The sequence below is a fragment of the Xylaria bambusicola genome (assembly GCF_022495145.1).
Source record: "Xylaria bambusicola strain CBS 139988 unplaced genomic scaffold F5B22scaffold_81, whole genome shotgun sequence".
NCBI classification, from domain to species: Eukaryota; Fungi; Ascomycota; class Sordariomycetes; order Xylariales; family Xylariaceae; genus Xylaria; species Xylaria bambusicola.
This window is the reverse complement of record NW_025953634.1, coordinates 110273-122328: the sequence shown is the minus strand read 5'-3', so window position 1 is coordinate 122328 and position 12056 is coordinate 110273. Positions and strand designations below refer to the sequence as shown.

Below are 12056 nucleotides of genomic sequence, written 5' to 3'. Positions count from 1 at the left end.
CTTACATGATGTCAAATTAGCCTGCTCTCGGCCATGTCGGGATGCCGGGCCACTCTTCCACGTCGACCGTGTCGGAAGAGAATATTCCACATGTCAGAACAGGCTCTGTACTCTAGCAATACCAAGGTCGTAGCGGATCGTTATTCATAACTCAATGCTATAGCTTGGCTTGCGGAACAAGACGAAATTGGGAAAGTGGAGAACTAGAGGCACACAAGAGAAACAGTCCAAAAGCACGGAATGGACATCATGAAGAGCTCTATATAAGTCAGGCGTGAGGGAGGTCACTGGGCCACACTCCTTCACTGCATCACAGATCACCTTGCTGCATCTTACACGAGGGTAAACAGCAACTATCCAAAATGGCCGGTCTAAACTTATTACTTGGTTTGGCCATCTTGGGTCTTTCCACGGCCCAGAAGCCTGTTGGCGAGGTCGATAATCACCCCAAGGTCACAACATACAGATGCACCGTTGCGGATGGGTGCAAAGAGGCGACTAACTACCTCGTTTTAGACTCGTCTTCGCATTGGGTTCACCAAGCCAGCAGCAATGCAGGCTGCGGTAACTGGGGAAGCGGTCCCGATCCCACAGCTTGCCCGACCGAGGAAGACTGCGCGAAGAACTGTGTTATGGAGAGAACCCAAGATTACAGTGCCATCGGTGTGACGACCGAGGGTGACAAGTTGCACATGGAACAGATTATCAACGGCAACGTTGTGTCTCCTCGGATATACTTGTTGAACGAAGCGCGAGACAAGTATGAGATGTTGAAGCTTACTGGCCAAGAATTCTCCTTCGACATCGACTCGACTCATCTGCCATGTGGCATGAACAGTGCCCTTTACATGGGTGAGATGCTTGAAGATGGAGGCAAGAGTGATCTGAACCCCGGCGGTGCAGCATGGGGAACCGGCTACTGCGACGCCCAGTGCTACGTTACCCCTTTCATTAATGGTGTTGTGAGTAAATTCTGCTCTTCTTCTCCTCCTCCGCCTTCTTCACATCGTGCGACTAAAGATAAGCTCCCACTTCTAGGGAAATGTCGGTCAAAAGGGTGCTTGCTGCAACGAGATGGACATCTGGGAGGCCAACGCTCGATCAACTCAGATTGCCCCTCACCCCTGCAACCAGACTGGTCCATACCTCTGCACCGGCGCCGAGTGCGCTGCGGGAGGCGTGTGCGACAAGAACGGCTGTGGTTGGAACACGTACCGACTGGACCAGAAGGATTACTACGGAGAGGGCCCCGACTTCGACGTGGACACGACGAAGCCGTTCACTGTAGTGACGCAGTTCCCCGCTGACGCCGACGGAACTTTGACTGGCATCCGTCGGCTATACTTGCAGGATGGCAAGGTCATCAAGGCCAAGGTGATTGAGAAGCAAGGCGTTCCGGCGGTCGATCTCGAGACCGACGATTACTGCAAGGCAACCGGTGCCACCGATTTCATGAGACTCGGCGCCATGCCCGGCTTTGGCGAGTCGTTGACTAGAGGAATGGTGCTCACATTCAGTCTGTGGTGGGACGAGGGCGGTTTCATGCAGTGGCTCGATGGTAGCGCCCAAGGTGCCGGCCCCTGTAACGCGACCGAGGGTGATCCCAAGAACATCAGAATCATTGAGCCGGCGCCTCAGGTCACTTTCAGCAACATGAAGTGGGGAGAGATTGGATCAACATTCTCCGAGGCGTAGGTAGACTCGGATCAGAGCGGAACTGCCGCCTGAGACGCACCCGGCGAACACTGGATGAGGAAAGCGTCTGTATCAATAGACTTAGATAGATGAAGTACCGTGCATTTACCTGGAGGCTGATGCTGACGGCACTACTGTATTCGGTGATATTCGGTGACTCGGACTAACGGCCCCCAACGTCATGATCAGCAGCCATGTGTGATGGTGCAGTGTCACGCTTCAACATCCGGCTCAATGAGGCTCTCGCAATGCTAACAAGCGGTGACCGTTTTAGCAAACGAATAAGCACCTCGTGTCCGCGTAAGCACGAGGTTGGCCCAATTCGTTGTGTGTGCGAGACGAGCAAGGATATAAATAGGGCTCATAGGTTGTAGTTGGTAACCGTAAGCTGACGGCGTATGCAACAAGCTCCAACAAGCTCCAACGAGCTCCAACGAGCTCCAACTCGGTGAGAAGAGAAAGCTGCCTGGCATGCTTGCACGCGGATATGCCTCACGGGAAGCCGACCGGGACCCCGAGTATAAAAAACGTGGTTTGACCGGAAAATGTCATTGATATCGAGATGACTCAAACTGCAAGGCTCTGCCCTAGCTTCATATAGCCATATATTCTCACAAACAAGTCGGCGCTCTTGCTTCTTCACGATACTCGGTCATTCTCATTCTACTTACCCGAAAAGATGCATGTGGCACAGTTTACGATCAGCGGCAAGCACGAGATTGCCCGTGGCCGGCCAACCTCTACTCATTCGTGGCGGTAATTGGATACCACAAATATAAAGGTCAGTCAAGCGAATATAAATTCAATGAGACATTTGCTCATACTGAACTTAGGCCTTCGAGGACGGGCACCACCTATCTGTCCAATACGGCTTTATGAGTTTTCAATATTCAAGCCCCTGTGCCATCAAGCAGAATGTAATGATAGGATATCTGTGTATGAAGGGAAGAGTATCGATTCGACAACCAGTCAATGATACCGTGCAGTAATGGTTCATTTTATACGTGCTGGGATACGAGGGTATGAATAAACACGCTAGGTAGTGTGTGATGACTTGGATGGTTTTACGAAGATGGCTAAAACGATCGCTATATGAAATAAGGTGAGAGAGAGAGAGTATCTCAATTTATCAGCAGAGGGAAACTATCGTCGGCGCAGATTGTGACAACGGGGCAGAGATATAGTTAATACTCAGATCTGAATATCAAATACCGTCATGAATTCCCAAACAAGGCTCATGTGAGATGTTTCAGCCGTTCCCTGCTCTGATTCTCAACACCAAAAGCAAGGCCGTGTGAATTTGAATGCCATTTGCATAAGACAATAACGCTCTCCTATTTTGTTACTGGCCTCCTATAAACTGTCGGGCACGTTATGAACTTGTTGTTTCTAGACGCCAGTGTTAATATTCGACTTTCTCCTTAAGCCCATCTTTACCTTTTTCAACATTGCGGCAGTGAATATTTGAGTGGCAATGTGAGTTATAGTGCGCATCATAGACAGCACTAAATCATTCATAACGTGAAACGACTGGTACCGTGGTACAGAATCTTATGCCTCTAACCCTCTTCACTGTTATCGCCGAATTGAGCTGATCTGTCATGTAAAAGCATCGCTCACAGCAGCATCTAATACAAAATCTCTAGAACTAGTTCTCCGTGCCCGTAGCTTGTACACATGAGATTGAGATGAGCGATTCAAACCTTGGTAATATTGTGACAGACAGCTGCATCAATAGCACTCTTCGACACCGTTGCGAGATAATTGACAAGACTCCAGATACTGAAGATAAACTGAACTAGAAAAAAACGAACGCTAGTACGCCAAGTAGATGAAAGCATGGCAGGTGCAATAACCATTCTCGACTACACATCAAAAAGTTGATGCGAAGCTAAGTTTCATGATATCGTGAGAGTAAACGGCGTTAGGGATTGATAGTGTATTGCAGCCAATCAGAGCATCCACTTAGAGCACTATCTGTAGTCCGCCCAGATGAGCCAAGCGTGGTCGCTTACTGTTTATCGAAGATCATCGCTGTGATGAAATGATTGAAGGGGTGCCAATAAGGACGCAGAAGGCCAAAGACAGCATTGGCAGGTGAATACTATATATCTATAGAGCCCAAGAAATGCTGCAAAGTAACGATCATGGCTCTCATGAACACTAGTGCAATCTCCAGAAGTTTTGAGTATAGAATATCAGTCTTTTTATCCCCCGTGCCAACGCGAACTAGGTATAAGCTTTAGTAAGCTGACAAGAATATGGGCTCATCAAATGAAGAAGTAAGAATGGCATCGTATGGTATCGTCTTTCGTAGCTTCTTGGCAGGGTTTAGATATCAAAGTCATCTAAAGACAACCGGGAGGGTGCTCAGGTTTTGGGACGCAGATAAGAGCATCATTCTCAAGCAGCCTACTACCCCGTAGTCTTCATTGCAGCTCACCACCATGGCCTGCATTAGGACGGATGTGCTAATCGTCGGCGCCGGTCCCGCGGGGGCAAGTTTGGGATGCTTCCTGACTCGATATGGTGAGTAGCATGAGAGCTTCGTTCAGAATGGTGAACCTGATCAGAATTTATTAGGGGTGACGGGCCTCATTGTTAGCAAGACATCTTCAACAGCAAGAACACCGCGAGCCCATTTTACTAGCAATGCAACATTTGGTATGCCTTCAAGGCCACGACTTCCCAAATGTGCGTTTGATTCTGATAGTCCATGTGCAGAATGTCTCCGAGACGCCGGCTTAGAAAATGAATGTCGGAGTGTTTCCACATCCAGGGAGCTCATCAAGTTCTATCGCTTCTGCCATACAATGGCGGGAAAAGAGCTGTCAAGGTCGTACTACGCAGGAAATGATCCACACAGAGAGGTGAATCAACCTCACAAGGCTACCTGAACCTTTTCGTAACTGAGTGTCATAGGGAGAATATAAAAGAGCCTCGCCTTGCGAACAGGCAGACCTTCCCCAGTCTACTCTAGAGCCGATCTTGCTTCGGGTAGCCACGCAGAATGGATTTAAGCTTCGTTGGGACTACGAATTTATTTCATTTAACGAAGACGAAGAAACTGGGAAGATCCATTCTACTATTAGAGATATTCTCTCTGGCAGTTTGTTGAAAGTGGTGTCGAATTACCTTTGCGGTGCCGACGGCGCGAAAAGCGTTGTTGCCCGAGAGCTGCAGCTCCCGTTCCATGATACTCCTGGTGGTGGTTTCGCGTTGAACGTGTGGTTTGAAGCAGATCTAGTATGTCAATCAACTATAATCTTGGACTATTACCGGACAGTCGCAGGCTAACACATATCCCCATTTCCAGAGCCATATGATGGCGCACTCTGCCGGGTTGATACATATGTTGTTGGCACCCGACAAACCTCAGCCAGATTACTGCGCTATTGCTATTACACGCCAAGTCAAGCCCTTCTCTGAATGGGTAATTAGTATGTTGGCTAAGCCAGGGATCGCGAAGGTGACGGCTAGCGAGGACGAGATCATTCAACATGTTAAGGACCTCCTTGGAGACCCCTCAGTAGAGATCAAGGTCAAAAGCATGACAACTTGGTCCATTCAGGACTGCTACGCTGAGCAATACGCTCGCGGAAACGTATTTTGCCTTGGAGATGCTGTCCATCGGCACCCACCTTTTAACGGACTTGGGTCTAACACATGCATTCAGGACGCATATAATCTTGCGTGGAAAATCGGATATGTACAAAAGGGGTGGGCTTCTCCCTCGCTCTTAAAGTCGTTCAGTGCCGAAAGGCAACCAGTCGGAAAGGCTGTTGTCAGGCGCGCCAACAAGACAGGGACTATTCACGCGCAGCTCTTCGCCCTGATGGGTGTTTTCGAGCCCGATCTAGCGAAGAAGCGAAGAATCCTTGACAGTTTGGAGGAAAACACTGAAGAAGGCGCCGAAGCGAGAGCTGCGTTTCAGCAAATCATTGAGAACCTCGATTCCGAACGCCATGGATTTGGTGTCGAAATGAATCAGTTGTATCAATCCCAGGCCGTATGGGCCGACGATGAACCGAACCCCCCTCCCAGCTTCTCTACTCCTGAAGAGGCGGATCTTCATTACTTAGAAAGCACCTATCCCGGCTTTCGACTTCCTCACGCCTGGCTTCGAACCACAAATGCAAAACCGAGCGACCCCATGATCTCAACACACGACTTAGCAGGCAAGGGCCACTTCACCATACTAACCGGGCTTGGTGGGAAGGCGAAATGGGCCTATGCGGCACTCCGAGTGCAAATAGATCTATCAGTAGAGATCCCAGTGTATAGTATAGGGGCGGGAGACTACCGCGACGTCTTCTACGACTGGTCTAAGAAAAGTGGGATTAGTGAAGATGGGGCAGTACTGGTTCGGCCGGATCGTTTCGTTGCTTGGAGATCTAATGGGGACGATCGAGATCCGGAGAGAAATGCAGATAGACTTATCGAAATTATGTCGCGGATTCTAGGTCGATGAAGAGTTTCTGAGCATGGCTCATACCTCAGGTTTGGATTTGGTATTTTGTGGCCATATCTACTCGCTACTTTGGTTACCATTATCTAACCATTTCAGAGGCTAAGGCTAAATTCTTAAACATAAGTGGATAGATTAGCTAAACGTCCATTCTTGCATTTTCTACGTAATGGTTTGATACGTTTGGTAAGATAGGATAATGTATGGAAGTTATCATAAATGAATCAACCATTGCTCCCTAAAAAATTCATAAGGAGGAGAGGGGGAAGGATAGCTTGGAAAGTTACAAAAAATAGTGTTTATACAGCCTAGTCTAACCAACTTTCTCTGTGTATTCGCAGTTTTTGCGCTTAGAAAACAATAGCATACCAGCCCGTTTCTTTGTACTCCCATGACGAATGAGACCGAACCAAACCCATGATTCAACTGTCAAGATTTCGTATAGGATTATGCCTTATAAATATGTAGTAAATGGGTATTCGCTGGCTGAAACCGAGGCATATGGATGTGATAGAGACTCATTGCTGCCAGCACAACGGGAACTCACTGATAAACATGAACCAAAGCTTCCACACTACGTAAAATGCCTGCTTTGCCCTACTGTAAAAGCTGGAGTGGCGCGACCAATATTCATCAATCAATCGCGTGTAATATCAGAGTAGTACAACGATTCGCTTAAAAGTAAGTTTGTAGTCTGAGAATTGTCAAGGGAGAGTAGCCAGAGGGGAAGAGTCAAGCATGGCCGTTCAAGGGGTCACGATAAGTGGTTTTATGTGGTCTCCAAGTTCCGGTATGATTGGCTACCGAGCAGTGTGCTCTTGAAGGGAGAATAGTCAAGGGAGCTCACATACTCTCACATCATCAACTCATACACATGTTTGGATACTAAGTACGGAGACAAAGCAGAGCCTACTCACGACTTGTTAATCAATTAACAAACAAAGAACCTGGAAGGTAGCCTCTTAGGCTCCATCACTTCTCTTTCATGCCCAGAATGGGGCAAAGATGGGAATTAGAGTGAAAATGGCATTGTTGAATAGATGCGCACTAAGAAAACAGAGTTTCTATTCGAATACTTAAGGATATAACTTCACCCAGGCAAACTCGTTCATAATAAACCAAACCGATAACTCAAACCAACCTACGACCAAAATCAACAACAGCAACTCGAAGCTAGCTTTCCAAACACAAAACTATTCAATTAACTTACCGATTATCGACAACCACCTCCACGCCGAAACTTACAATCCAAAATGCCTTCGTTCAAAGCTTTCCTGTTAACTGCCACCCTAGCGAGTCTAGCAGCAGGCCACATTGCCCTCGAGAACCCAAAGCCGTACAAGCTTGTTGCCGACGGTGCCACAAACCCGCTATTGTCGTCAGGAGCAGATTTCCCATGTAGAATCCCTCCGGGTAAGTCATATATCATTGACGGTGAGCCGACCGAGATGGTCATCGGCGAAGACCAAACCCTCTCCTTTTCCGGCCATGCAGTGCATAGTGGAGGCTCCTGCCAGCTCGCGCTCAGCCGCGGATTCCCGACGAAAGATTCACCCTGGAAGGTCATCCACTCGATCGAAGGCGGCTGCCCCGCACGAAACGTCAAGGGTAATCTCGATGGCGAAGATCAAGACAAGTACATTTTCCAAATTCCCGAGGGAATTGAACCTGGTACCAACTGGACACTATCATGGACCTGGAATAATGCTGGTGGATCTGCCGAGATGTAAGTAACTTTTTTTCTTGTATTCCACAAATCTTCATGCTTATTCAGATTCAGCTAACTTAGATTTAGGTATATGGCATGCAGTCCGATCACCATCCTTCCTAGCAAGAAGAAGCGCATGAGTCTGCCAGAGCGTCGGGATGCTTTGGCAAAACGGGAGACTAATTTCCCCGAGCTCTTCGTGGCGAATCTGGGCGAGTTCAGCAATGGCTGTTCCACTTCGGAGGCCGTGAAGGACATAATCGCCATCGCTTACCCTGATCCTGGATCATCCGTGGAGCGTCCTAACGGTGACAACCTTTTCAAGATGACGTGCAATGGCAACCCTCGTGCTAAGGGTGCCCCTGCTGCTGGCGCTGGTGGCGACGGCAGCGCTGAGACAGAGACGCCTAAGTCGAGCTCGTCATCCTCAGCCTCAAGCTCTACCGTCCCATCAAGCTCCGCATCCAAGAGCCCGGTATCATGCCCCCCACTCACGCCCCCTAGCTCAACAGCAGCGGCGACGACAACAACGGGACAAGCATCTACCACTGGCTCACTTATCCCCATAACCTCGTCTTTCTCCGTCTCTCCCTCCCCAGGAACATCTGCTATGCCCAGTAGCGAGAGTCACAACGATGAATCCTCCTCCGCTACAACACTGTTTCCCATCCCTTCTGCATCAACATCAATCATGCCCAGCGCTAGTCAAGACTCGTCCCTTCCTTCTGAAGGCAGCAAGTGTGTCGAGGGCCACCTAACGTGCTTGGACAACGGCCTGTTCTTCGCGACATGCACCGGTGGACAGCTTACCGCGCACCAGCCCATCGCGCCGGGGTACAAGTGCGAACCTGGTTCCGGCGTTGGGCTTGAGATCGCGCCTATGTAAGTAGATATCCAGACAGCCATGTACTCTTAGTAGCAATGGGCTTGCCGGCTTGTTTTTCCTTATGAACCCTCAGGCGCGTGTGTATAATCCTTTAGTTTACCCTCTGTTTCATAATCAATTCTGGAAATTGATTCATATAAAATGATTCATTTACTTGCTATGCCTGTGAAAAATGCATGTTGCGGTTGGTTATTAGGTATATGTTCGTATCCGTTTGAATTAAGAGATTGTCCAGTTGGTGCAATCTTAGCCGATCTGTTGAAGATCCAACAGGGGTTAGATTATTAAGCATCATCGCCCAACCTACTACGTAGACAAGTACACAGTAATCTCGATGTCTACCCTGACTGTCCCGTAGGGAAAGCCCTGTCTTCATCAGTTCAATGGGACACGCCCAGTGGATACACAGCCGCGCTCTCGGGATTTGGGAGCGGAGTTTGCTTGACGCACAGGAACTGGGCGTTGTTACAAAACGGTTGAGGTTTTTCCATGGGGGAGTTAGAGAACTCCAACAGTAGTGCAGTGTAAATTGCCTGGCCACATTTGCGGTTCCTCTTGCATATGGCACTGGAAACGGTTAAGAGCATGTAATATATAACCCTTGATAAGCAACCATTTCCTCTCTTTTGGGAACTTGCAGCATCTTACATAGACGCTAAGTGAAAACCCCCCGCGGAATGTAACCCTACCTAGTGTGAGGTTAGGCTTCCGCTGAACGTAACATCAACATCTGGCTTCCATCTATTCGACGTCTGAGGTCTAACTTGAGCGCTATGGTCACAATTACTCTTTAAATGTAACATGCATGTCTTCCAGTTCGATATATGATTCGCGCTCGGGTTTTCCAGCGACATTTCCTGCGTAAACCCCTTCGCCCGCCAAGTCAGATTGGCTATCGCGGGATTCATCAGATAAGAGTCGATTCCAAAACCGTATAATGGTGTCTGATCCCCCTGGGCACGGGTGGACCTGCGCTTCGCACCGGACTTCCCGGAATGTAGGTCCCGAGAGCCGCGGACTGGTATTGACGCAGGGGAGTGGCGAAGGACCGTTCGCACGCTACGCTAATGTGGTTTAGGGGCTTCGTTCTTCTTCCTCGGCAGAACGTCCCCTAGGAGGGGAGATGGAGACAAGGAGAAGCGGAGGGCGGAAGCAAAATACTCTCATAATTGGTAGACGGGGAATTAGCGTCGGAGATAAACGCTATGGTAATGGGATAACCTCCTTTTTGGGGAAGGAATGAAGATTGATCTGTTAGAGGCGTAAAGCAGGCTCTTCGCTAATAGTATCAGAACCTTCTCACTTGTATTTAGTAGACTGGCGCGGTAATACAGCTGCAGTAATGGGCGCTTGACTTTGCGGTTGTAGTGTAGATGCATCATTATGTATTGTAGGCGGTTGCTGATCACAGAGAGCACTAGAGAATACAGATCTCAGGTATGCAGATGATGAGAATTCTGTTGCCCATCCGGGGTATTTGCTGACGTACTGCCCGGCGTTTCCGCTCCCTCCCCCCGAGAAAAAGAAAGACAAACCCCTGTGACATCCGATTTTGTTTACTCCCCAATGAAACCAGTTAATCCTAGATAAACACAACCGTGATAATGGACAGGCAATAGAGACCATATTAAATTGACAGGAAATATCTTCTTAAGAGATAGGATGTATGCGAGTCTGATAATGCAGAAATAGCAAGTCGTGGCAGCGCCAAAGCAATGCAGTAAATGTTGTAGGTTTGGTCAGTTTCATGCGTGGATATAGCTCGATATAGCACGGATGCAGGCTTGATTGGCCGGTTTATTCCCCTTTGTCCACCGCTCAAGAGCATGCTACGCTCGTCGTTTCCACGACTTCTTCCGTCACGGTAACCTTGACAGCCGAATTGATGTCCCGAATGGCCTCCCACGGGTTGTCTTCTCTCGGCATCCAGGCCACCTCGATCTCTCCGCAGCACACGATGTAGAGCTTTGACTTGCTCGGATCGGTGGGATGGGAGACGAGGTTAAGGCCCGTGGGGCTATCCAGACTGCTCATAATGACATGGGATGTTCCGTTTCCTGCCGCCGAATCGATCTGCACCTTGTGCAGGTGACCGTCGATGTGACTTGCCACGTAAGCGTGCGTCTGGTCCGGCGCAACGGCCATCCCGTCTAAATGCGAAGGCAGATCATCGACGATGGTCTGTACCGGGCCTGCTAGGCGGATCGCTATCTCAGGCTGTGATGCATCCAACTCCACCGGCAGCCGACATAGCGTGCCGCCGCCCGAGTTCGTAAAGTAGACAAAGTCCCCAACAATCTGTAGCCGGTTCACACCGAAGAACCCTTCTCCAGTACCGCGCTTCATTGACTCGTCATCGGCAAACATCGTCTTTTTGCCCGTATGTGTATCCAGTTGCCATATGCAACCCGTTCTCCCGTCGGGTAGGAGAAGAACACGGTCCGATACGGCCCTCACACCTAGGCAATACCCATCATCTTGTACACTCGTGACACGGATTGTCTTGGGCGGAATGCTATCGTCGCTCCCCATAACTACACGCCAGAGCCAGACATCTGTATGACTGACTAACTCGAGGTCAGCAGTGCTGCAGAGGACGAAATACTCGTCTTCGCAATCCGGTATAGGGCAGATATTGACAAGTGAGTTGCAGTCGGGCAGTGTGCACACCAGCTGAGGAACGGCGTCTTGGTCGCCGGCCATGAATGTGTATAATTCAGGCTTGTCTAACCGTGTCGCCAAAACTTTGCCATTCGGACGGACCACGAACCCTTCGAACCACGACTCGGAAGGAGCCTGCGTCAATAACACGACGTCTTCTTCAGGCATTGTCTCTCTCCCGTGACAATAATGGTATGTATTCAAGAAAACACCTCTTTTTGCGGGTGTGCGTCAGATGGCGCAGAACAGTTGGGGAACAGGGGGACAGGGGTTAGAGGCGATTGAATGATTACGTGATTTCAGGTTGAGGTGAAGAGTGCGCGAAGCTTGAAGAACGCAAGATGCCGTCAGACGATATGGAGGAAGAACGGGAATGAGAGAGAAAAGTGGTAGTGGTATGACAGGTAGGGACTGTTTGAGGCTCTGGTAGAACTGTCAGGTTTCAGAAAATAAATCCAAAGCAAGCCGTTGCTGCTGCTACTTTCCCGCGATTGCATATGCGACAATCTTCCACGCAGAGAGAGAATCGCCCGCCACACCCCGGGCATATGACCAGGATCGTGACAGGGTAACCTTCGTGGTATATGTAGGGTAGGTATACCACCCTCCCCAAGTAAGTAAGATGTGCTACACTAAGT

General features: G+C 49.2%; 4 protein-coding genes across 4 annotated transcripts; 3 read left to right on the top strand and 1 right to left on the bottom strand.

Moving 5' to 3' along the window:
• Window positions 1-156: 156 nt before the first annotated feature.
• Window positions 157-1777, top strand: F5B22DRAFT_551676 (glycoside hydrolase family 7 protein). The gene is made up of 2 exons (XM_047972963.1): window positions 157-962; window positions 1039-1777. The coding sequence occupies exons 1-2, from the start codon at window positions 363-365 to the stop codon at window positions 1693-1695; spliced, it is 1257 nt and encodes a 418-aa protein (XP_047825301.1). The 5' UTR covers window positions 157-362; the 3' UTR covers window positions 1696-1777.
• A 2182-nt stretch (window positions 1778-3959) lies between these two features.
• On the top strand, window positions 3960-6537 carry F5B22DRAFT_629310 (FAD binding domain-containing protein). The gene is made up of 5 exons (XM_047976472.1): window positions 3960-4224; window positions 4279-4359; window positions 4420-4565; window positions 4618-4941; window positions 5012-6537. The coding sequence occupies exons 1-5, from the start codon at window positions 4143-4145 to the stop codon at window positions 6164-6166; spliced, it is 1788 nt and encodes a 595-aa protein (XP_047825300.1). The 5' UTR covers window positions 3960-4142; the 3' UTR covers window positions 6167-6537.
• Window positions 6538-6901: 364 nt separating this feature from the next.
• On the top strand, window positions 6902-8757 carry F5B22DRAFT_652120 (uncharacterized protein; the record flags this gene model as incomplete). The annotated part of the gene is made up of 3 exons (XM_047979560.1): window positions 6902-6953; window positions 7457-7889; window positions 7959-8757. The coding sequence occupies 3 exons, from the start codon at window positions 6902-6904 to the stop codon at window positions 8755-8757; spliced, it is 1284 nt and encodes a 427-aa protein (XP_047825299.1).
• A 1818-nt stretch (window positions 8758-10575) lies between these two features.
• F5B22DRAFT_652119 (uncharacterized protein) lies at window positions 10576-11586 on the bottom strand (the record flags this gene model as incomplete). The annotated part of the gene is made up of 1 exon (XM_047979559.1): window positions 10576-11586. One exon carries the CDS (start codon window positions 11584-11586, stop codon window positions 10576-10578), a length of 1011 nt encoding a protein of 336 aa, XP_047825298.1.
• Window positions 11587-12056: the final 470 nt, after the last annotated feature.